Here is a 27,462-nt window from a genome sequence, read left to right as displayed (position 1 = left end):
GAATTTGTAAATAAGATTTTATAGCCAAAGGTAAGAATAGGTCTTATATAAATAATGCAAGTTTATATAAGAATCAGCTCTGTTCATTTATTTCTTACACCAAAAAACCTGGAGGCAGCACTACGTTCTTTCCAAATTTTTGTAGCCACATTTGCCTCGCCTGCTCCTCAATTTCCATTGGATCCTCAGTCGTACTCGTCCTCGCTCTAGCCATATTCTGGAGGTATGATTCGTACAAACTCATCCTAGGAAGCACGGAGTTATCACCGGTGGGTTCTAATGGCACATCGATCGGATCGAATGGCAAAGTTAATAAGAATTTTCTTGGGTCCTGGTAAACGTTTCTCGGATCCGAATTTTCCGGGTTTGGAGATTGAGTAGTGGTGTTTGATTTTTTTGCTACTTGTACTGTCGTAGATTGTACGGTAGTGGGACGATTGTTCTCGTCCCAGACGATGGAGTCCAGCCACCTGGCGAAGCTGGATACCTTGGGGAAGGCGTGGCTCCTGGAGTAGAGCGCGCAAGTGTGGAGAAACGAGGACACGGCGATTAGCGTGTTGTTTTGAATTACCGCACCGCCGTTGTCTCTCTGAAAAATAAATATATTGAAACTACATTAAGTATGATTTATTTTATTTTATATACTAAAAAAATATGATTTTCATAAAAACGTCCTCTTATTAAAGACAAGTGAACTCTGTTTTTATGTGAATTTATAATATAGTACTCTAAAATTTATTATGTTTCGTAAGCATTGAAACAAACTTATTGAAGTAAAACTTCTTTGGGCGCGACTAGAGGGTAACTCAGTTTCTTTTAGGGTTCCGTACCTAAAGGGTGAAAACGGGACCCTATTACTAAGACTTCATATTATTATTATTTTTTAAGACTCCGCTGTCTGTCTGTCTGCCTGTCTGTCTGTCTGTCTGTCCGTCTGTCACCAGGCTATCTCATGAACCGTGATAGCTAGAAAGTTGAAATTATCACAGATGATGTATTTCTGTTGCCGCTTTAACAACAAATACTAAAAACAGAATAAAATAAATATTTAAGTGGGGCTCCCATACAACAAACGTGATTTTTCTGCCGTCTTTTTGCGTAATGGTACGGAACCCTTCGTATGCGAGCCCGACTCCCACTTGGCCGGTTTTTTCTGATGGACGTAACGTTCAGTAGTGACACACGCACAATAGGAATAGGGCACACCTCAAAGTGCCAACATAGCGATAAACGTCAAAGAAGTTTTACTTCAATCGCGTGTAAAGATTACCCGCACACACTTTTTTGTTTGTTTTTCTCGTAGTAAATTACTCCTTAAAAGAAGACCAAATTACCTACATATAATAAAGATTTATAAATAAGCTATTAGGGACGAAAGCGTAAGAACAAATCTCCAAAGTCCGTGAGTTTTTGTGTGGTTTCGCTAAACTTCTTCCCGAAGTTGAATATCACTCGAAGAGTTTTGTAACTTTGTTATAATGTCCTGTTTTTAATATTTCTTCAAGTTGTCGGTTTTTAAGGGAATTTCGTAATTTATCACTAACGATATAAATATAATGAGCAATAAGTGATTTTATAATATTTGACGGAAAGGATTAAATATGCTTTTAGCAGTTTATGCATGTATATGTGTAAGGTAAGTATGCTTGTGTGGTGTGTTCCATTGTACCGTCAAAACTACTGACCCATCCTTGGTGCGAAAGATGTCAATCGTTTATAGAACATTTTTTATTTAGGTATACAGACAAAAAAATACCGACTTTGAAAGAGGAAGAGATTTTTTTTTACAAAAAATAAATAAAAAATAAACGTAAGTGCACGAGATTGTCCCGTTTCCGTTTAAATTATGAGTTAAAATCGTGTTAGTTTAAAGCAATAGGTATATTAATTACCTATTTATGTTCTCGTATTATTCTTAATCAAACCGCAATCATATCCACACACAATATTGTTTGTGATCTGACTTCATCCACACAAGCTAACCAGAGAAAAAAAAAGGAAGTTTCTTCTCAACTGGCGACCCACTTGGCTCGCATATTACAAATGGGTCCGCTCCATCTACTAGGGTTTGTTTTTCAATTCACAGATATGCAAACGAAATGAAAGGGGACGAGGCGGCAGCAGCGCTAGTAGGGCTACCTCGTGTGCTCGCTGGGTATTTTTAGGGCTCCACAACTTTTGTTTAACAACTCGTGATTAAAAACTTTTTGATTTTATAAAGCATATACCTTATTAATGGTCAATGTGGGAAAGATGACATATAAAATTTTTGGTTGGAAAAACGATCATAGGGCAAGAACTAGCGTATTTAATCATCAGAAAGGAAGAACTTCGCTGCTTCTGTTCTACCGACCTACGCAACAGTTAGAAGCGACGAAAGGGCTTGTCCGTCTTACCTGATAGACGGTCTTCTCCACATTGACTACGCACAGAATAAATTAATGTACTTGGTACAGAAAGTTCACTAACAAAACGCGTGTATTACGACAGATATGACCGCTAGGTGGCGCAAGCTAGACACCAAAATTAGTGTAGGCCGCATGTTACTTGTAGCGACGCGACTAAATCGCGGAGTGAGCCACGCCACGCCTACTTTTCGGAATTTTTTTTATTACATATTTTTACCTGACAAATTTAAAGCACACGCACATATTCACATTCTATACCTTCCTCTACTGTATAATGTATCTACCATCTACCATACTCGTATGTAACAGTAATCCACTTTCAGACCGATGAATGCAAATTCAATGTTGAATTTGACATTCTAATGAATTAGGATAAGAGCATCCGCCGGGCATGTTTATTTATGGGTATGAATAGCGTTTTTCGTTACCGCGTTTCGATACTTTACATCTAAGAGTTTGCGAGGTATTGATTGCAGCCAGCCCTAGACTTGGCCCATTTTCACTGTACTCAAGTAGAAAAAGGATAGAACAAACAACTACCGAGATGAGAGCGTTTTAGCTTTGATTGGTGTCTTGCTGTCACTGGTAAACTGATGCATTGAGTATTTATGTTTTGATAGGTTTTACTGGTACTGAATAAGTTACGCTAATAACGTTTTAAGCAATTTAGGTATGCGCCATCGACCATACTTACATTATTGGTTGAGATGTGATACATTTATGTGCGTATTTATTGTTGCGTATATTTTTTAGGGTTCCGTGCCCAAATGGACCCTATTACTAAGACTCTGCTATCCGTCTGTCTCACCAGGCTCATCTCATGAACCGTGATAGCTGGTCCGTTGAAATTTTTACAGATGATGTTACTTTACATAATTATTAATATTTCTGTTGCCGCATAACAACAAATACTAAAAACATAATAAAATAAATATTTAAGTGGGGCTCCCATACAACAAACGTGTTTTTTTTGCGATTTTTTCGTAATGGTACGGAACCCTTCGTGCCCGAGTCCGGCTCGCATTAGGCCGGTTTTTATTTTCTTTGATGTTATTTATTTTTACGATGAAGTCTAATAAATCATTCAGAATCACAGTAATTGATCTATTTAGATCATTATTAAGTGAGAAAAGCATAGATAAATGTATCGATATAGGAACAGCCTATCTGTCATTTAATTTCGCTTCCAAAAATCCAATGTCTGGTATAACCGCGTGTGTCTCTGCTGCTACGAAACCGCCGTAGAATAAACATACCCTGCAGAAGTGCCTGTTGGGGTCCTTGACGCCGCCCACGCAGATGTAGTGGCCGGCCATCAGCTTGGTGTACGACTCGCAGATGGACGCCTCGATCACCGGCGCGTTCACTTGTCGCATGTGCTGGAAACAGTTGAATGTATTAAGCACTATAACAAGTGCAGTCGAGATGGGATCCTAACCTTCTCGTCCTGGGACCTTCGAAACGCAGTATTACGTTTATTTAATGCCAGCCACCTTAAGATAATCTGTAATGTTTGGACGACCACGACGATGCTTTACAGTGTAATTTTTATCATGAAATAAAGAAATTTATGTCTATCTTCAAGGAATATGGACAGTGTCGAGCAATGAAACTTAGGTACTAAATTTACTTTAGGTACAATCAGCATGGATAGTAGCGGATGAAACAACCTATTTGCAACGCATCTGCCACCCTGCGGCCGTAGCACGGTCGCATTTTTATCACCTGTCACCATGCCTGTCACGTTCTAACAAGTATCTAAGTGCGAAAGTGACAGGCATAGTGACAAGTGATAAAAATGCAACCATGCTGACACCGCTTGAGTTCTTTTATAGATATATAGTATATCAATAGTTCGCGCTCAAAAGCAATTGTTGTACATTTAGAGACATCTCTTAGAGAATGGTACTTGTGACGCGTAGTCTGATCCGCTACTTTTGATACTGTCTGTACATATTTATTACTAATTGCGAGCTTTAAGAATGTTGTCAATATACTCGTATGTTTAATAAATTCCTTATCCACGCTCGACAGAGCTGCACGTCAGGGGAGTGATAAATCAGTCGCTACAGGCCTCGCGGGGGCACTTCAAACATAATCCATGTGTAGCCTACTTTAATTCATCTAGCTAGGTATACACATGATCGATGAGCTAGATCTAAGAGACTGGTGCATTGGTCTGCGGTTACACGGTGCAGAAGCAATTCTAAAAAGGAATATAGTAAGGATACCATTTGATTCTTTACATTTTATCCAAAAAAAGATTGTGTAGAACCTATATGCATAAACGCAATATTTTACCGACAAAATCGCAATATTACTTATTTTCCATACATTCAAGATGTCGTGACGTCATGTTCACTTATCGTTTTGTTAGCGTTTCGCGAGTGAAGTACGACTGCCGAACTTTGACTATAATTTCTGACTTGTATTGCTTTAATGCAGACATTTGATCCCAAAAACAAACCTGATCGATTAATACCATTAATAAAAAAAATATCATCTGTTGATATTTTAAAGGTAGATTAAAATGCAGGCTTTCTTGTACGATTATCAGTTGTAATACTTACTCCGGTAGGAGTCCAAGCGATCATGGTGGCTAGGAATCCAAGGGTCACCGGTTCATCGGGATTAGGTAGCCGGACGGCGCTCACTCGAGAACTGAATGCTATCGGCGCTTGAAGTTTCACTGCAGTCACTTTCAGGTCAAAATTGTTGATCATCATTTGTATCTGTAATATCAAGTAAACATAAGGATGTATTATGTTGATTGTTCTAGTGGACGTAGTTAATAAGTTTTTCTTGTTATTGCATAATTATTTATTCAATCATATACAAGGTTTCTACTATCACTAATATTATTATCTTTAAACATACATGTTGATTAGAGAATTTCTGAGTCTTGGAGTTGTTTTCCTTGTAATACTTTATTTAAATGTCTTATTTCTCTAAGTATTTGCTTGCTCATGCTAGTACTACTTTTTAGTATAAAAGAAGTATTTAGTTTTAGTTTTAGATTTAAGTGTTAACCGAAGAGCTGGCGGCTTTCTCGCACAACGTATCAGCATTGCGATACAGCGGGGAAATGCCACCAGCATCCTTGGTACAATGCCTCAAGGGCCTATTTTAGATTTAAGCTAGTTATTAATTTCGTTTACGTAGTACCACTGTATATATCTTGTATGTAAATGAATAAAGTTAGTGTTAAATACTAGATGTAAAGACACAAACATAATGGTTTATACCCTAGCGATTTCGGAAGAGCGGGGTTTTCTGTCACAAGCATATCTAATGCTTAAAAGAAGATCCCATCCCATGCTGTAAACTACTTGTAAGGAACCAATAATAGTTATTTGTTATACAAGGGTGCAAAGTTGTATTTTACCCGCGAGTGTGGAATTGAAACATGAGCAAGCGAAAGGATTCTATAGTTGAACCACGAGCGAAGCGAGTGGTTTTAAAATAGAATCCTGAGCGTAGCGAGTGTTTCAACACACGAGAAGTAAAATACATTTGCACCCGTGTGTAACACAAAACTTTTCCCCTCACTAGCGAGGAAAGTGCAACATCCACAGGCGTTAGATCATCTTCATCACTGGAATCACTAATTTTTTTACGATATTATAACAGAAAACATTAGAAATTCGATTTTTACGTGAGTCGGTGAGAAGAACAGTAAAAATTTTGTTGACAATGTTGACATTTCTGTTCTGACGTTCAGAAATGTCAACGATGCGTTTTGAAATTGCATCGACTCAACTTGTGCGTTCAGAATTATATTTAACACCATTACAAAAAGTCTAACATTTCCTATGGAATTTTAAGGTTTATGACTTAAAATTATTAAATAAAGCTAAATTTGGTATTTTTTATTAGATTCTCAAACCATTTATTTAATGATAATTAATATCGAACGAACCATTATCATGAGCGTTTTACGTTTTGTTATCTGTCAAGCTACTTAAACACGCTCCATCCAAGGTCAAATTACTTTCCCCACTAGTGGATAAAATGCGTTTTTCCCCGCTTGTTTTAAAGGATAAAAGACGGCTTTCCGAGCTAGTGAGGGGAAAACATTTTTTCATTTTTCATTTTCATTTTTCATTTATTTGTTTCAGGTACGTCTTCCTACTTTGCTACTTAGATACTTCAGTTAATAATGTTTCAAGAAAATCGTAAGTATTTGAGCTTTTTTTTACGAACGCATAAAAGCGAACATACATTGAATGTCAAGTTACTTTTTAACTGTTTATAAAAGTTAATATTATGGTTTCGAGTAAGGTGTTCATCTTTCTACGGGGTTTCAAATCAAAAACATCACTACATAGTATAAAACAAAGTCGCTTCCTGCTATTTGTCCCTATGTATGCTTAGATCTTTAAAACTACGCAACGGATTTTGATGCGGTTTTTTTAATAACTAGATATAGTGATTCAAGAGGAAGGTTTATATGTATAATAAATCAGCATTGCACTCGTGCGAAGCCGGGGCGGGTAGCTAGTTTATAATATTCTAGATCTACTAAATAAGGTTCTTTACATAAATTATTGATTTCCGCGTCGGGACTCGAAATAGCTTTCCCGAATCTCCGAATTACTCGAAATGCTCGTGGTAGCTTACGCAAATGTATATTATTACAGAGGTGCCCATTGAAACGTAAAGTTGATTATAATAATGTATCGCCGAGCTAGACATATTACGGTTCATTCAGTTTGATTCGTAAAAATTCGCTTGTGGAAATATGAAAATGAGATAACAAAAACACAGAATCCGGATTGTAAGTAATTATTCACATAAAATAGCTATAACCTTGTTATATTTTTTCTGGGCACCACCTACTGTGTATTCTAATTTTCTTGTCTCCGCAATCCAAAGGTCGTCTGGAACAGGTCGCTCTTAAGAAATAAGACCGCCTGTTGTTACCTATATCCAATCGTCTTTGTATAATTATGTATATATACATGTATTGTTAGCTAATCTCAAAATATAGAGATTGTAACTGAGTTAAGACGAATGTTTGTACCTAACCTCTTATGAAATAAACAGTTTAATTTTTTTTTAGCTGTGTGAAGTGTGCAATAAAGAGTAGCTGGTATTTTATTGTATTCGATAAATTCTAAATTATGTAAAAACTCCTACCTACAATGCAATTTAAGAGTTATCTATTTTGAAATGCTTTATATTACAAAAAATAGCGTAAAAATTAAGAAAATAACATATCACACAGCAATAATTAATCAAATGACTTTATAATCGTTTTAACACAACTTTAGCGCTACTAAAAGATCGTAGAAAAACTTGCAGACTGTTGAATAATTAAATATTATCCTCTCTCTCAATTCAATATTAACGACCGAAAAAACGTTAAACATTTAAATTGTGGCATCGAAACCACGGCAAAGGAAAATGTTCGCGCTGATTACCATATAGCCGCGGAAAATTAACGGGTTTTCAGGCTCAAATGTTTCTTGTATACATCTGTTCCAGTGTATACTCTTACTCACCCGGATCTGTTCCACACTTATAAGGCTTGTATACAGAATAATTATATTACACAAGTCTCATAAATCAGGCCGTAAATCAGATTTGAATATATCTGATTCTAATTTTAATATACGTCAAAAATTTGATCTGGATACGATATGCATCGGATCTAGATTTAATTTCGCACACATCAATAAAAATAAACTTGCACGTTCAATTTCATTTACAGTTAAATCAAACGAACTTTTTATTGTTTAGTTGAAATCCGAACTAGCAGCATAATGCAACGCATTGAATTTAAATATCTCACCTTAGGTTTATTTTTTCACTAATTTTTAACTTAATATTTACACTTAAAATCTCTAGAGCAAAATGTGACCATCGCGCTCAAAATCTTTATTAAAAGAAGTCTGGCTCGCAATCTTAATGAACTTCAAATAGACACAGTTTGCAGATCTCCGGACATTTCTATTTCACAATATTACTGAGCTGGGTCCGTTTCGTGATGCGCACATCTGTTTCTCTGCTTTTATTATTTGTACATGTTCGTACCTACATGTTTTGTGATTGCCACGAATTATCTTATTTATCTTTTTATTTTATCTTATATTTTACCCTACCTTATCTTTTTTCTTTTCTTTTTTCTTACCTTGTGAAGCGTCCCGCCTTTGTTATTGTAGGAGCTGCCCACACGCACACTGTAGTTGCCCAGCCCGCGGTGCGTCACGTACGACGCGAGGACGTCTCTGAAAGATAATATAATCGACTTCAATAAACTCGAACACCCTTTGATCGCGATTCGATTGAAGTTTAATTTGAAAATTTGGAAGACAATTTATTAAGTAGCGAGCGACTTGTTCATTGCCGCTAAAACATTCGTAATTGTTTAGGGCACAAATTAAACTTTATTTGTGATATTTCGCCTTACGTTGAGTTCGTTTGTAAGTAAGAAATTCGATATAAGCTTTGTAATACGTTCTTAATTTAATTTGGACTTAAACGTGACTTGAAACTTAATCCTACGTGAAATTTAGTTTAAAGATCGTTTATAACCTGGAAAATACAGGATGGTTTTTGTCCGAGAATTCATCGCCTAAGGGAGTCTAATGGGTGTTGCAATATAGGATGAAAGAAGTAAAGGGGATAGTGTTGATAGTTGAACAAATTCTACAGAGGTAAAGCAATATTAAATAAAGCACGGTAAGTGAAATAATGTTATGAAAATAGATTTTCTTACAAAAACTTATTTAATTTACTGAAAAAGCGCTTGGACGGTTGTTTACTCTCATGATATATTATTAACAGTAAAACGCACTAGGTCTTGAGTAAACGATTTATTTTAACTCGATACACAACAATGCTTGACCGACGCTTCCGTAGATCCGGCGCCAAGCCATCTTGACAGCTCGCGCTCATGACAACCGTCCTGTCAGTTAGGGGCGCGTTCTGAACTCCGCTAACAGTCGGCCATCTGACCAAATAACCTTCGCCCTCGAAGGTTTCTTCCACCCGTGCCGCGCTGAACTTCACCACCATACTTCACAGCTCAACTCAGCAGCGGTAGTTAGCTCACTAGCTCTGTGAACCAATCAAAACAATCTAAATGCGTAGCCCGTACAAACCGTTATTGTTTCAAAAGCCTTTCCACTAACTTTCTACATCAACTATTAAAGTCTCTATTAAAGTAATAACCTATAATATTATCTCTTTTATCACGATAAAAACAGACTTCCATAATTTACTTTTACAGTTTACATACTTTTAGAAACTTCCCTTAGTCAACTTCAAGACTTTGAATAATAAATGTCAGGTATTAGGTTCAGGTACTAAATCAAATTTATCATATCATTATTAAATTTAGATCCTTCTAAAATGATGCACGACTTGCGTGATCAACTGATCGCAAAACAGAATAGGTATGCACCACACTGCTTTATTAACGAGAAAAAGGAACGGGCTCACATCTGACGTCAGTGTTGTAGATGATGCGTGCTCCACGCAGGACCAGCACAAGAGACGGTGCTCGCTCGGCTCGCTAGGCATCGGCCGAACAACAAGCGCACAGCTCCACGTCCATGGCCGCCTCCAATACAGCACATGATAAAAACCTGGCATCACAGCCTTTCCAACTCTGTAATACATATTAATGCTCTAAACGTTCCGTTGTACAACAAGGAACACTATGCCTTCAAAACAAACTGTGTCTTTCGTAGTCCAACCTACAAGGTAAAACATTAGGTATTACAATTTCGACATTTGCACCTTCTAAACAGGCTGCATAACATTTAAACATTTCATATATCATAAAAAGACCACAGTGATCTGATTTCTAATAATATCAATCATCAAAACTCAAATTAAGTCATTAAGCCTTGCTAATGATTACTCAAACATGATTATGGGTCATCTAACCTTGCTTGTACTTTATATTATATTTTGCCTTACCAGCATCAACTTTGTTACCATTCCTCGATGTTCATCTCAAGCCTAGCCATAGGCGTGAGGGAGTTCGCAGACATCATCACCGCACCATGGCAGCATTCCCTGGTCACTTCGTCAACCAGTGCAGAAAGCACCGTTGTCCACGTCTCTCAAGTCTTGCACGCAGAGTAGACACTGAACATTTCCGCCCGAAAGCGCAGTAGCGTCGTGAGAACAGGCATCACCGCATAAAGCGTCGTGAAAACAGGCATCACCGCATAAAGCGTCGTGAAAACAGGCATCACCGCATAAAGCGTCGTGAAAACAGGCATCACCGCATGTAGCGTCGTGAAAACAAACATCACCGCCACAGGCGTCGTGAAAACAAGCATTATCGCACACAGGCGTCACCGCAAGAGGCGTCGTGACTACAGGCATCACCGCACACAGGCGTCGTGAAAACAAACATCACCGCACACAGGCGTCGTGAAAACAAGCATTATCGCACACAGGCGTCACCGCAAGAGGCGTCGTGACTACAGGCATCACCGCACACAGGCGTCGTGAAAACAAGCATCATCGCACACAGGCGTCATTGAACCAGGCGTCACCGCAAGATGCGTCGTGACTACAGGCATCACCGCACACAGGCGTCGTGAAAACAAACATCACCGCACACAGGCGTCGTGAAAACAAGCATTATCGCACACAGGCGTCACCGCAAGAGGCGTCGTGACTACAGGCATCACCGCACACAGGCGTCGTGAAAACAAGCATTATCGCACACAGGCGTCACCGCAAGAGGCGTCGTGACTACAGGCATCACCGCACACAGGCGTCGTGAAAACAAACATCACCGCACACAGGCGTCGTGAAAACAGACATCATTGCACATGGGTATCGTGAAAACGAACATTACCGCACATAGGCGTCATTGAACCAGGCGTCACCGCAAGAAGCGTCGTGACTACAGGCATGACCGCACACAGGCGTCGTGATAACAAGCATCATCGCACATGGGCGTCATTGAACCAGGCGTCACCGCAAGAAGCGTCGTGACTACAGACATCACCGCACACAGGCGTCGTGAAAACAAGCATCATCACACATAGACATGTGAAAACATACGTCACCGCAAGAAGCGTCGTGACAACAGGCGTCACCGCCCAACGTCGTGTGAAAACATACGTCACCGCATGGAGCGTCGTGACAACAGGCGTCACCGCCCAGCGTCGTGTGAAAACATACGTCACCGCATGGAGCGTCGTGACCACAGGCATCACCGCCCAACGGCGTGTGAAAACATACGTCACCGCAAGGAGCGTCGTGACAACAGGCATCACCGCCCAGAGGCGTGTGAAAACAGGCTTACCCTCTTGCGAGTCTGAAGCTGACGGCTTACTGTTCAACTCATCTCATTGCCAACCGCAATCATGTCTTCGAGCTCAGGCCACCGAGTAGCCTCATTTCACATTATGCCGCATCAGCCGTGTCAGCATTTCTCGCTAGCAGCAATACGCCGAACACATGACACTCTTGCATATGTCCCTCTGAAAACATATTAAGGGCAGTAAATTGGTTCATGCAACCACGTAACACCGATGGCTTTATGCAGCTTTATGTTGTTGCATACCACTCAATCATGTTCCATTATATAATTATTACTCATCTTTCCAAATAAACATATTTTAAGAAACTCCCAAAGTACAAAAACATTTATTCATACTTCAATTTAATTATTTTACTGGACTAACATGTCAATCCTAAACTCAGTTACTCTAGCCACATAATCTCAGGGCTAGAACACTTAGTAAACACACTCTTATTTTTTATATTTTCTGAAGAAATTTACGAATCCCAGATAATTTTTTTTTTTTTCATGTTGGTGGTGTATGCTACCCATGATGTAAAACATTGCAGTTTTATTACCATCATTCATTACTCCCAAACATTATTAACATTAACCTCCCTTACTCATAATTCAGGTAAAGGTTGTACTTTAGTGAGAGTAATAGACATCACCATGATTTGTAAATTGTTTGTCAAAATCAGACTAACGAACACTCACCTGATTTAATTGCTCAGGACTTAAAACCCTTAGGTATACATCTCACCATTATTATCTATTAGTCAAACATATTTGACATGTTACAAACTTCTAACAAGTAGTGGTCAACTTTGCCCTTAGTTTATCTTGTGTGAACTTTAAACAATAACCCACCAGTCAACACCATGCTTGTGTTGCATAAGCCAATACTGTAATAAAACCCTTATGCATATTATCATTTCTCGATGCTAGTAAAAGTCATTTGAGATGTGTTAACAACACCCGACCCGGTAGTGGTCAATTTTGTCCTTTTACTTCCTCTCGTGTAAACCAACCAACTATAGGATATATTAGCATCACACTTGTATTAGTTGTGCAGGTCAATATTCCATCACATTTACTATCTGTGAACATAATGTTCAGTTCATCTCCACAATTTTACATACCCCGTTGCAATTATTGTACATTATTCTTTATTCTTTTCAGCTTGTAAATTTCATTTGAAACCTAATCTGTCTTTACTTTTTCTTTGTGAACCAACCAGCTATTACCATCATATTTGTATTAGTTGCACAAGCCAATGTTACATCATAATAAGTATCTGTGAACATACTGTAAACACACACAGACACACAACTCAAAAACCATATAAAGAGTAAGTATATTTAAGACCACTTAACACACTTTACCATCAGGCACACAACACGCTTTACCACTTTAGCATCTTTACTAATCCCGTCATATCAGTCATTTAAATAAATGACAATTTAATAAAATTACTAATTTAGTCACCAAGAAATACCGATCAAGAGATCAATTGAAACTCAGATGAGATCATGACAATATTACAGTTAACCATTCAATCTAGGGTAAAGACACCAGTTGGTACACCAGCAAAATCACTGTGCTACAGAAGCTACCAAACTGCTTAAAAAGTACTTAATAATAAATCATCACTCATTTCTTACCATAAAGAGAATGTACTAAATATCATTTGAAATTAATTTAAATATTATTCCAATACTTTTTCCCATTGATAGGCATTAAGCTGAATGATCTTATATGACCCCGGTGAACATTAGCAATATTACACCTTATATTACCTAAATGGTAACTAAAAATTCACTCAATACAAATGATTGCTTGTCTCAATCATGATTAATATTAAATTCAGCATTTTTTCAAGACACCAAGTACATTTATTGTACACTACATTTAAGAATTTTAAGTTTGAAGATGCCAAGACTGGTTTCATGACTTGAAATAAAAGTCATGTGTCATGTCCCATGGGTCCAAGCATATCATGTCCTATTTTGATTGCTTATATACTTTCTCAATGGCACAAACTAGACTATGTGCATAATCCAATACCACACTTTGAAGGTTCAGGTAACCATCCACTACAACATATTCAAATATACTTACACCTTTCAATTTAAGTATCTCACAGTATTTATTACCTGCTTAGCTATCATAAGCAAACCACTTTGTTGTATTGTAACTTTGTTTCATATGGGCCATGTTAGGCCATACAATATACAATCTATAAATTTGTCTTGCCCGACCGTAACTTCAGATTAGTTGTACCATCAAATGCAATTCTCGGAGTTGAAGTGATCATTTCTGCTCTGGAAATTAAACACAAGCACACCACAGCCACACTAAGCATAGTGTGGTATTACAATAACAATGCATGTTGTGGATACAGTTATCCAATAATAAAGTATAAGTTCCATACAAATAACACACCAAAACAGTCAATACCATACCAAATGATATATAATGCACATTCATGTTATGTATTTGTTTATAGGACATAATGTCCATACATTAAAGATCAAATTCCAATATCATTTTACGTGTTAGGTTATAAGTGGTATTACGCACTTATACTCACACAAAACGTTCAGTCGGTTTAGCAATTCGACATACCTGCATTCAGGATTGGCAGAAACCATTTCCAAATAGTTTTTAAATACTAATAATGTTTCATTTACCACTGGCAATCGTGATCGAGTTGTTGACTCGCCTCGAGTGCACAACTTACCGGCAGGCGGTAATATTGCTTACGTACTTTTTCGAAATCGTATGATTTCTAACATTTTACTTCTTTGTTAAATAGGCATTTGTACAATACATATTTCAAACACTTTGCGACCCAAAACTTAGTGCATTTTACCAAAATACGTTCGCGTCCATTTAGTGCGTACTTTGATGCTACTTCCAATATTACGATTTCGTACGCGAATCAATTTATTTGATGGAAATATTTTGTGAGCATGCATGTTTCATATCTCACTTCTGAATTATTAACAGTAAAACGCACTAGGTCTTGAGTAAACGATTTATTTTAACTCGATACACAACAATGCTTGACCGACGCTTCCGTAGATCCGGCGCCAAGCCATCTTGACAGCTCGCGCTCATGACAACCGTCCTGTCAGTTAGGGGCGCGTTCTGAACTCCGCTAACAATATAAATCTTAAAACAAAAGTCTCGGCCTACCTTAAAAAGGTCGCGACCTGCGCACATAAGTTATCCTTTGATGTCGATAAATACAGTGGGGGTGGCTTAAACAGCCCGGTCAATTACTCGGGGGCGGACAAAAGGTAATAAAACGGGGTTATTTCAATAATTTCAATAATGATAGACATACGAATTTATACTGATTTGAATTTTAATTTTGAGTTAGTTGGCTAAACATAATCAGTAAAGCCAGGTGGGACGGCGTAAAAAGGAACCCCTTTTTTAACTCGCGCCTTCTTGCTGTGGCACACATCGAACACATTTAGAGTTTTGAATGATTCACGGTTAGTTTCACTAGACTTATATTGACCGGGATATAGACCGTGATTACCTTTTGTATTATTTGTGAGCTCCCGATATTTCGACGCAGTTACATGCATCATGTTCACGGGTGACTGAAGATAGCGGGTGGGTGTCAAAGTTGTGTAGACAGCGCTCTGTCTACCCTCATTCTTGCGCGTCGGCTGCGTTCACTTTCAACGTTACCAACGGTCGCATTCACACTTGTTGGTCCGGTCGCGTTCACACTCGTTGGTCTGTCCAAACACACTACACTCACGGTGTCACTACGCGTGTTTGATTCGGATATCACTGGTTTTTTACACAAACAAATCACAGGATTCCACACATTTGACAGTTTAAACCCATCTTCACGATTAAAATTTTTGTATTTGTGAATTTCAACGGCTTCTCTTACCAATCTTGGTATATAGTGGCGTTCTGTCGAAATGACCTTGGGACTATGCAACTCGATCCAGTGATTTGTACCCGACTCAAGGAGATGCTGAGCAATAGCTGACTTGCGAACGTCATTGTTCTTGACCGCAGCAATGTGTTCTTTAATTCTGCAGGCAATAGTGCGTTTGGTCTGCCCAATGTACGAACTACCGCAGCTGCACTCAACTTTGTATACACCAGGTTTTTCCAGGGGAAAATTGTCTTTGGGCGACCGCAGAAATTGTGCAATTTTCCTGTGCGGGGTGAAGATAGTTTTTACAGAGTAGTTATTTAGTATTTTTGATATCTTGTCTGTCACACCCTTGACGTACGGCATAAACGCTGGCTGTCTCTCAACGCGATGAGTAAGGCGCTTGGTTTACTTGGTCACTGACTAATCGAGCACACGCTCTGTGTGACTCGCTACATCTAAACCAGGAGCTGAACCATGTTCAGAGTGTCCTGAGGATGAATGGCTACAGAGTTAACATGGACAAGCGGGACACAAAAACCAAGCGCCTTACTCATCGCGTTGAGAGACAGCCAGCGTTTATGCCGTACGTCAAGGGTGTGACAGACAAGATATCAAAAATACTAAATAACTACTCTGTAAAAACTATCTTCACCCCGCACAGGAAAATTGCACAATTTCTGCGGTCGCCCAAAGACAATTTTCCCCTGGAAAAACCTGGTGTATACAAAGTTGAGTGCAGCTGCGGTAGTTCGTACATTGGGCAGACCAAACGCACTATTGCCTGCAGAATTAAAGAACACATTGCTGCGGTCAAGAACAATGACGTTCGCAAGTCAGCTATTGCTCAGCATCTCCTTGAGTCGGGTACAAATCACTGGATCGAGTTGCATAGTCCCAAGGTCATTTCGACAGAACGCCACTATATACCAAGATTGGTAAGAGAAGCCGTTGAAATTCACAAATACAAAAATTTTAATCGTGAAGATGGGTTTAAACTGTCAAATGTGTGGAATCCTGTGATTTGTTTGTGTAAAAAACCAGTGATATCCGAATCAAACACGCGTAGTGACACCGTGAGTGTAGTGTGTTTGGACAGACCAACGAGTGTGAACGCGACCGGACCAACAAGTGTGAATGCGACCGTTGGTAACGTTGAAAGTGAACGCAGCCGACGCGCAAGAATGAGGGTAGACAGAGCGCTGTCTACACAACTTTGACACCCACCCGCTATCTTCAGTCACCCGTGAACATGATGCATGTAACTGCGTCGAAATATCGGGAGCTCACAAATAATACAAAAGGTAATCACGGTCTATATCCCGGTCAATATAAGTCTATCGAACACATTATATCCAATTGTTCAATTAAATTCAACCTTGTGTGATTCAATTAGTTTAAAATAAATAACAAGAGTATAATGACATATACTTAAAATGGAAAAACAATTTTGAAGCATGTTTAGTCTGTATTTTTAAATTTTTGGTTCCATAAAATAGTTTTGAGGTAACTTTAAAAAAAAACCAGCCAAGCGCGAGTCGGACTCGCATTTTACCTTAATGTAATTTTTGTAGTTTGTTTTTGTTTAATGTTTGTATTATGTATTATGTACTTATGAGTCAGATACTTGAAATAAATAAATTTTAATTTTAATTTAATTTTGTTCCGTCGCACGAAGGGTTCCGTAGTATTACGCAAAAAGCGGCAAAAAAATCACGTTTGTTGTATGTGAGCCCCACTTAAATATTTATTTTATTCTGTTTTTAGTATTTGTTGTTATAGCGGCAACATAAATACATCATCTGTCAAAATTTCAACTGTCTAGCTATCACGGTTCATGAGATACAGCCTGGTGACAGACGGACAGACAGACAGCGGACTCTTAGTAATACGGGACCCTTTTTTACTATTTGAGTACGGAACCCTAAAAACGATGTCTTAAGCAAAAGTAGTTAAAAATATAGATCAACTATTAAAAGATACCTAAATAAAGACTGGCTTAACTCTTAATCACTCACGTTTTGACATATGACATTCGGTACGAGGTATAAAGAATCTACTGTAACAACTAAAAGCTTCATTCTAGCGACTTGACTTGCTAAGTGACAACGGTATACACGAGCGACTCCGCCGAACTATTTCCTTTGCTGAACCGCCATTCACTCCCGTCATTAAGCCTTAAAATGACGCGGCGTCTCCAAGACTTTTCCGTCTTTTTTCCCGTCACAAATTGCCCGTGACGAGAATTTTCCGACATGTCTTGGAGCTGATCGGCAATTTTCCCAAGAAACGTTTATAGAAAGGCATTTTATAGTGGCGCTAGGTGGTCCAATTTTCCTAAAACAAGCGCGGTAATGCTTGCGGGCTTTTTATACACTATCTTCAGTATCTTCACGCTTGAAAGACTTTCTTATACTTACGTACTCATTGTTTTTGAACATAGATAGGCCAATCTTGGCGACTTTAACCGGGTTTTAGTTATACGTTTACATATGCATTCCAATTATTTATTTATCGTATGGCATTATACACTGTGTTTTTAGTATTAACATAGAGTAACTTATACTAGAGCGGTACTGTCATAGTAAATTTTGTAACCCCAGTAAATTCACTGCCATCTGTCGACACACTTTAAAACTAAAAATGAAGATTTATAAAAATACGAGAATGTATTTAAATATAGATAGGTAAATGTTTTTTTTTATTTGCATTAATTATTTTTATGGTTTTGACCCATATTCTTTCACTGATATGCGTTAAAATTGTTAAATAACAAACTAAACCGTCAACGCCATCTATACGACTGTAGGCCAAAACTAGTAGCGCCCTCTGAACGAGAATCAAATTTTCTTGATTTTCGAGGCACGTTTTTTCCTTAGACTGTATCCATCTATTACGGAGTTATATCTATCTTTGGTATTAACATGCAAATCATAACTTAAATTTAGCATTCCGTAAGTAGTCGATAGCGTCGCTCGTGAGGTCTTTGAAATCCATGGGTGACCCGTCATACTTCCAATCGTACTACTTTCCAATTAACGCATAGCTCAAAATAGGAGATTAAGGCAAATATACACTGGCACAGCGACCTTGTCAGAAGAAAAAAATGGCAAATTTAAAAAATGTTGGCGCGAAGAGTTGACCCCATAGAAAATTGGAATATTTCTACTGACAATTTGGGTGTGTTTCAGTATACTTAATAATAGTTTAGAGCTTTTAGACAGAAAGATACATACAAACATCGGTGACTCTTCGAGAAACATGAAATTAATGATTTCTACTCTACAGGATTTTATTTTAAAGTAGTATTTGTAGTATTAGTAGTAGTAGTAGTGGTAGTAGTAGTAGTAGTAGTGGTGGTGGTGGTGGTGGTAGTAGTAGTAGTAGTAGTGGTAGTGGTAGTAGTAGTAGTAGTAGTGGTGGTGGTGGTGGTGGTAGTAGTAGTAGTAGTAGTGGTAGTGGTAGTGGTAGTGGTAGTGGTAGTAGTAGTAGTGGTAGTAGTAGTAGTAGTAGTAGTAGTAGTAGTAATAGTAGTTTACAGTAGTACACTAGTAGTTTATCGTACCCGACAATTATCAAAAATAATTACCTATATTGCGACACTTTTCAATAAGATTAACTTTTGAGTAAATCCCAGACCGGTTCACGGTTGTCTTTATCACATAACTGGGAACCACCAGAATGTAGTCGATTACTGGGTTAACGACTTTTGGGAGGGTCAGGAGTTATCGCAATTAGGATCTGCCCTAACAGAGCTTAATAGACCCTGGCGTTTGCGCGCATTAGCATCGGAGTGACATATTTAGTGAACTCTCGATATTTTTTTTACCAGTTCTTATATTCATATGATTTTTAATAGGAAGGTACAATAGTGACATAGAATAGGCACCTAAGAAGAAAGTATTAGTTCCTGGTAAACCGAATTGCATGCTCGAATACGTTTCTGGCGTGAGATTTATTTTTGTGAAAAGACGAAGAAACTGCTTGTTTACATATAAAATGTAGCGATGTTATTAGTCTCAAGTGATAATGACAAACAGCGAGTAAGCTAATTATTACGAAATCGATTGATAACCGATACCAATAATCTCATTAGCAACTCTCCGACCAGGTTTCATTACACGAAATATGTAACCAATCCCCAGCTGTAAGTCCAAAACTCCAAACCTCCCAATAAAGTTGCGAACTGGCCGTATTCCCGGCTGATGTGCCGTTTGGGGCAATGTAAACAAGTCTTAACTACTTACCGAGTTCCGCCGTGATTAGTTTACAATTTATTGGATTAATTAGACGACTTGATAAATTGACTCAATGCTTAGACAACTTTTGTTGACTTCTTGTTTATGTTGATCTCGATCTCAGCGATGAGAAAGGCACGTTTGAATTGGTGACAATTTAATATTGATGTTCGGAGTTTAGTGAGCGAGAACACGTATAAATATGTTCTTTCATGTAAACATTGCCGGTTCAGTGAACATAAGATCCTCGTTCTGTTTAATGAACGGAGAATATACCTACGCAGTTCACTTGTAAATGGTTCACTCCCTAAACTAGGTAGTGTATCTAGAGGTACTACCACTTAACAATAGTTATTTGTTATACAAGGGTGCAAAGTTGTATTTTACCCGCGAGTGTGGAATTGAAACAAGAGCAAGCGATAGGATTCTATAGTTGAACCACGAGCGAAGCGAGTGGTTCTAAAATAGAATCCTAAGCGTAGCGAGTGTTTTAACACACGAGAAGTAAAATACATTTGCACCCGTGTATAACACAAAACTTTTCCCCTCACTATAGCGAGGAAAGTGCAACATCCACAGGCGTTAGATCATCTTCATCACTGGAATCACTCATTTTTTTACGATAATACGATATTATAACAGAAATCTCGGGAAGTTGTGTATTTTTACGTGTCGGAGTCGGTGAAATTTTTTTTGTTGACAATGTTGACATTTCTGACGATGCGTTTTGAAATTGCATCGACTCAACTTGTGCGTTCAGAATTACATTCAACATCATTTAAAAAAAACAAATGTTTCTTATGGAATTTAAGGTTTATGACTTAAAATCATTAAATAAAACTAAATTTGGTATTTTTTATCAAATTCTCGAACCATTTATTTAATGATAATTAATATCGAACGAACCATTATTATGACGTTTTACGTTTTGTTATCTGTCAAAAGCTACTTAAACACGCTCCATCCAAGGTCAAATTACTTTCCCCACTAGTGAATAAAATGCGTTTTCCCCCGCTTGTTTTAAATGATAAAAGACGGCTTTCCGAGCTAGTGAGGGGAAAATGTTATTTTTTTTTGACGAGCAGAGAAAATACGACGGCCACAAAATGTCATTGCCGTAAAGTCTATAAAGTGGGTAATTTCCGAACGTAAAATAATGGGTGTCAATACAAATTTCTTTGACAACAAATGGCAGTTTTTTGTAAGTTTCTCCCGCTATAAAGTTCGCTACGCCGATAATAAACCAATCCTTCCTTCTTTCCAATTTTTAGTGTATTTTCCCCATTCCTTTTTGTGTAATATATTATATGTTTATCGTATTAATTTTGTATGTATTTATATCCTTTATCTTTCTGGTACCTTGTTGTACATTTTGCTACATTTGTCACCCTCTTTTCACTTTCTCCTCTCATCTACTCAAAGGTTAACTGGAAGAGATCCCTCAAAGGGATAAGTTCGCCTTTGTACATCTTATTATTTGTACCATGTAATTTTTAATGTGTATATTTGTACAATAAAGAGTTTACTACTACTAATAATAAATACTGTAGGTATGTATTTATTTTGTGTTGTATTTTTTAGGGTTCCGTACCCAATCCAACCCATTTGTCGCGTAATGCCCTACGACAATACGCACAACCGTTATGAATTGAAATGAATTAGAAAATCTTTATTTTCAGGCAACTATAGGCCCATACAATTAAAAAGACAGGTGTTTATATACTCACGAGCCAAAGCACTTGGACTGCGTAATGAGCCAGTATGTGTTGAGTACTACGAGACTGCACACATATGTGTCGTTGTTCATTAGCGACGCCGCGTACGGGTGCTGGTAGATCCTGGTCACGGCCGCACCCAGACCCTCGCTGCTCTCTTGCGCTCCTTGTTCCAGGTTGTCTGAAATAAAATAACACTGTAATACTAGACTTATATTGACAGGTATATGGACCGTCATTACCTTTTTTATTGTTTTTGAGCTAATTTCTAATACGAGCTAATTTCTACGGGTGACTGAAGATAGCGGGTGGGTGAGAAAAACAATACAAAAGGTAATCACGGTCTATATCCCGGTCAATATAAGTCTAGTGAAACTAACCGTGAATCATTCAAAAGACTGTAATATCATTGATATGAGTTTTATCGTCGACTGTAATTATCTTTCAATGTTCTGTCATTCAGGCGATTCTAACAAACTCATATTTACAGTGGTTGCGTTTTTAGGGTTCCGTCCCACGAAAATCGGGACCCTATTACTAAGACTCCACTGTCCGTCCTGTCACCAGGCTGTATCTCATGAACTGTGATAGCTAGACAGTTGAAATTTTCACAGATGATGTATTTCTGTTGCCGCTATAACAACAAATAATAAAAACAGAATGAAATAAATATTTAAGTGGGGTTCCCATACAACAAACGTGATATTTTTGCTATTTTTTGCTTAAGGGTACGGAACCCCACGTGCCCAAGTCCGGCTCGCAATAGGCCGGTTTTTATTTTCTTTGATGTTATTTATTTTTACGATGAAGTCTAATAACTTGGCCGGTTTTTTAACACCTAGTTTCACCTCATATGGCCACCTTCACTTTTCATCATCAGATCAGTTCGATGTCATCTTAATATTGCAGTGTATACCATTTCTCTCTCTCTCTCTCTCTCTCTCTCTCTCTCTCTCTCTCTCTCTCTCTCTTTCAATGTCTTCAATTGAATTGAAGCCCTATCAAATGTCAGAAAGTGGATCTTATTGCATGTTGGAGGAAGAGGAATACACTATCTAGCAGAGCAAGCTAAACAAAAATTATGATAAACCGATTATTAGTAACGTTGTATTAAACATGCGCGAGAATATTCTCTTTCCTAAAATCGATTTATATTTAGAATAGTGAATTTTCAAACAAACGAATCGCGAGACGCAAAAGGCGATATACGCTACAAAAGACCGTCTAGCTAGGATTAACCTGGATTAGTGTACGCACAGTCATTGAGTCTAAGATTAGAACGTCGTAAAAAGCCGGAGACATGTATACAGACAGTATACTGGAGTACCTATTCTCCTATTCGTATAACGTCAACAGCCAAGCCATAATTTTTAAACCAAGGTGTAGTATTAATAAAGTCAGGGCTTAGGCTTAGGGGATTTTTACGGTAAAAGCGTTTCTTGGCCGCCAATTTTACATTAAATGTTATTGGTGGAATATTGTACACTCCTTACTGGAATATTGGAGATGAATAATTATTTATTTCGCTTTGATGCTTACGAAAAACATTGTATGTGAGAATGAGGAACGTTTTGTTACACTCAGTCGGCTTATGTAAAAGCTTGGGATGAAACGACACATTAAAATCATGCATTTATGTACTAAGATTTGTATGAACGGGAAAGAAAATCTACGTCATCGAAGAAGTTACTAATAGATTTTGGTCAAATTAATACTATAAATCTAGTACATAGTTCATGGAAACACTATACAAATATAAACTTAAAAACTTACCATTTTCGTCTAGAGTAGGTGGCACCGTGCTATTGCTGTTTTCACCGCTGCCCAAGGTCTGTTCGCCTGGTACATGACAATTGAATCAATATTGGCAAACGTGATTGCATACAAACAGACAAATATTTGTACTTGTAGTACAGGCTGGTTAACAAGGCGCATGTTGAGTTAGATGCATGTTGTATGCACGTAGATTGTACACGTACATACTGTGACATCGTGATGGTTTGCTCGAGATTTTTATAAAATTTGATATTATACAGAATATTATGATAAAAGATACTTCAAATTTGTTACATGCGCGTTGCCGACTCTAATACTCCGCACCCTCGTTGAACTCTGGCAACCTTACGCACCGGCAGGAACACAACATTAGGTATGAGTAGGGTCTATAGTGTTATTTGGCCGCAGTTTTCTGTAAGGTGGAGATACTTCCCCAGTTGTTGGGCTCTGCTCTAGATGTAAAATGACATCAGCTGTGCTGTGCCCTACGACTAAGCGAGAGGACATTTACAGTGCCCATACCTCTCTTTTGAACGTAGTTTAAGAACATTTTTGTACTGACAACGATATTTATTCACCGAGGCATTGATAATAAGCCACAATTCAATTAGGTTGCGTTGCTTAATTACAGTTCCTATAGCAATTTTTGGTCTCCATCATCAAACAAGGTGCTACGTTTGCACCTAAATTACGTAAGCAGTAGAAATTATTTCACAAACAATACGAGCGAGATGCATTGCGAATTAAATTAGCTTAAAATGTGATTAATTTGCGACCAAGTTTATATGAGCATCTGTGGACCAGTTCAAATCTAGCTAGCACATTACTTAACGTAGACGATGCTCTATCCGGATTTTTTACATTAAACTATTTAAAGTTATTGTTCGCTTAATAAACTGGAGTTGAAGTTGGTCAGGAGCTCGTTAAGTTGCCAGACGCTGCATTTCGATCGACGTGACCGCATCGTTGCTGCATGAGTAGTTAAATGTTAGCAAACAAACCGCAACTGTTGCAGAGTTTATAGTTGCCGATTGAGGCTTTGATGCAAACTAACATGACTATTGTTTGGCCTAACACTACTTAACTACCTACCTAAGTATTATAATGATTAATAAGAACTGCCTTATGTCCTTTCCCGGGACTCAAACTATCTTCCTACGAAATAATTATAGCCTAAACATGATGAAAAATTCAATAAATACTTAAATAAATAAATATTATACGACAATTTTACTCAGATCGACCTAGCCCCACAGTAAGCTCAATAAGGCTTCTGTTATGGGCGCTAGACGATGATATATATAATACATAGGTATATATAAATACTTATATACATAGAAAACATCCATATCAGAAACAAATATTTGTGATAAACACAGAAATAAATGCCCTTACCGGGATTCGAACCCGGGACCTCCTGCTTCGTAGGCAGGGTCACTACCGACTAGGCTAGGAGGCCGTTAAATTTACTTCTATTCTTATCTGACATATTTTATGTTTCTAATGATCTGACATGATTGTTATTGTTTTTTTTTATTTTTTATACGGCTTCTATTTTCCTTGCCTAATGTTAAAATACGCCGGATTGTAAGAATAATAGCAGTTATATTTGTAGAACATGCTATAATATTTATACCAGAATATATCAACCCAATATTGTTTCATACATAATTGAATTACTTATTTTTTGTCGAAGGGTTGAATTGCCAAGTTTGCGGCAGTACACATTGTTGTAGTTCCCATTTATCTTATCTTTATCTAATATGTCGCATTACGTAATAATTACTTAAGTTGTTTTGGCAGACTTATATATTCCTGAATTGAGGGTTCATACCTACCGAATGGACTTGGTTTTATGGGTATCAGATGGGTATTTAGGAGTCCCGATAGGTTAGGACTTCCGGCAAAAAAAATACGGACATAAAGCTTTTCTGTGTCTACCAGTAAATTTCTAACTGCTGCCATAACTATTATTTCGGTATCAGATGGGTTAAATCAGCGCCCCTTTTTCGCACTGGAAGTGGCCTTCTTTTTAGGGTTCCGTATTTGTACTTTCGGCAAGTTCCGCCGTGACAGACTATCAAATTCGGACTTAGCATCACTTTTATGGGAAACCATTCTGCATTTCATCGCGGTAACAAGTCAGTTAGAATTTTTGCAGTTGGCTCTTCTACCAATAAAGGGGCCCACTGACTATCAGTCCGCCGGACGATATCAGCATGTCAGTTGTTCAGAACTGTCAATGTTTTGTTCTAACTGACAGGCCGATATCGTCCAGCGGACTACCCCTTAAAATTACCAAAGGATTACTAATGGATGCAATGTGGTGACGAAAGCAGAAGATGGATAAGACTTTTTATAAATTTCATGTAATACCTATTTTTTTTTTTTTTAATAATAATATATAATGCATGATGACAAAGACCCTGTATAAGTGGATACGATAATGAATTATAAACGGAACGAATTGGAAATACGTAATAGAGAAAAAATTGATTATTTACTTCAACTTAAAAAAAAAACTTTTTTTGCAATTAAAAATATGTTCTCTCTTTTTAAACCAATTGTAGCCATATTATTATCCATATTACTAATATCGTGTGACACTATTTTGACGTATTTTGCATCCGTCAGACGCCCATTAAAAATTACCGACAGTAAAATAGATTCATAGTTAGTCAAACCAAATTGTCAGTAAACAAGAACAAATAAAAACTATACTCATCCTTTTCTTTTGGTTGCTAGTACTAGTGTATCTTATCTTATCATATCTTATAGTTTCGGGGGCCCTTATGGATACACTTCGACCCATAGGGATCTTTTGTGCAGTTACCCCCTACCCAGTTACCCAGTTACTAGTGTAAGACAAAGATAGTATGATTCTCTATGTTTATGTTTGTAATAAGGCAGTCCTTTGACAAACTATAGTAAAGCATGTATTTGATAAAGTCGTTGTCAATACAACTTGCAAATAATGTAAACAAATATGACAAATTTTGTTAGCGTTTGACACATAACCTAACATTTTTACGAAGGTTATTTTCCCTGAAATATTAATAATTAACATTTAATTTAACTAAAAAATATAAATAAGATATTTAAGTATATAGACTATTGACAAGGTCATGGTTGTCCTTTTAAATAGCGAGATTACGAAGTAATGAAGGTAAATGGTTTGTTTATATTATTTATAAGTTCAATTGACGACGACTTTAGCAACGCGTGACGCTATCAATTTTATCTTCTAATCTAGTAGACAAAATCAATACAATCTAATGCGTGGAAGAAACACACTGAAACAAATAGTACATAATAGTACAGTATTAACCTCTATATAGCGTGTTCGACTGCCGTAACGACGGTATAACGTACAATAATGTGATCGAGTTAGTAGATAATGACTCAGTTTATTGACAATGTAATTTCAAATCACTGGCACACAATGGAATTATGAAATTGATAAGGATCATGAAATCGATATTGTACTTACGCTATCCGTTATATATTTACTGAATACGTGGTCAGTAAATTTAATTTCTTAGGGTCGGTTGCACCAACTGTTTGTGATCGTTAAAGAGTTCGCTAAATTTCATTGTATGGAAAGTTTCATAGTAAACCGCCGCGGCGCGCCGGTTGACGTTGATCATTCTGTCAAGTGCGGATGGTGCAACTGGCACTTAGTCTCACATTTTTGACAAAACATTCGTCTTTAAAAAAAATGGGCTAATGGGCGTTCCCCAGACTAGTTACCTACTTTATTCTTTTTTTATTTGATATATCATTCCACCAGACTATCCCTTTTATATCTTTCTCTGTTATTACCTACTCGATGGATTTCTGAACAACATGTGTCATGGATTCACAAAGCCTTTGTAATAGAATATATTGGCTGGCTTTTTTTGGATTTCTATCGAGTATATCCTGTAATAGTCGAGATTAGTGTGTCAGTTTTTCTGCGTTTTTAAACATTAGGTATAAATGTTATATTATATTTCGTCTTACCAGAGTCCTCCTCTTCATCTGAGTTGAGTTTAGCCCTCGCGTGCCAAAGAGCGCTGACCACTAGGAGGTACGACAGGCTCGCGCGCATGTTCTTGACTATAGTCACCGTCTGAGTTTAGCCAAACCGGGTGGAAAGTAGGCACGTGAGGCTAGTTCA

General features: G+C 37.7%; 2 protein-coding genes across 3 annotated transcripts in view; one reads left to right on the top strand and one right to left on the bottom strand.

The window, feature by feature from the left end:
* Positions 1 to 27,462, top strand: part of LOC134751054 (inactive dipeptidyl peptidase 10) — a 195,142-nt gene that overhangs the window by 48,785 nt on the left and 118,895 nt on the right. The window lies entirely within an intron of this gene.
* On the bottom strand, positions 62 to 27,462 carry LOC134751062 (trypsin-5-like). Its single transcript, XM_063686403.1, has 7 exons — positions 27,306 to 27,462; positions 23,301 to 23,366; positions 21,540 to 21,708; positions 8,542 to 8,638; positions 4,979 to 5,140; positions 3,665 to 3,787; positions 62 to 589 (listed from the first exon to the last, which is right to left on the bottom strand). Exons 1-7 carry the CDS (start codon positions 27,391 to 27,393, stop codon positions 95 to 97), a joined length of 1,200 nt encoding a protein of 399 aa, XP_063542473.1. The 5' UTR covers positions 27,394 to 27,462; the 3' UTR covers positions 62 to 94.

The sequence above is a fragment of the Cydia strobilella genome, chromosome 21, assembly GCF_947568885.1.
Source record: "Cydia strobilella chromosome 21, ilCydStro3.1, whole genome shotgun sequence".
NCBI lineage: Eukaryota > Metazoa > Arthropoda > Insecta > Lepidoptera > Tortricidae > Cydia > Cydia strobilella.
The sequence above is the reverse complement of the archived record's forward strand: the minus strand, read 5'-3'. Positions and strand labels throughout refer to the sequence as shown.

Bases quoted from the DNA above. Each gene is read 5' to 3' on its own strand.
- LOC134751062 (XM_063686403.1), bottom strand. From the start codon at position 27,393: ATGCGCGCGAGCCTGTCGTACCTCCTAGTGGTCAGCGCTCTTTGGCAC. The intron at 23,367-27,305 runs GTAAGACGAAAT...GTCATGTACCAG, and splicing joins AGATGAAGAGGAGGACTCTG to GCGAACAGACCTTGGGCAGC. The intron at 3,788-4,978 runs GTAAGTATTACA...AACTGTTTCCAG, and splicing joins TCGCTTGGACTCCTACCGGA to CACATGCGACAAGTGAACGC.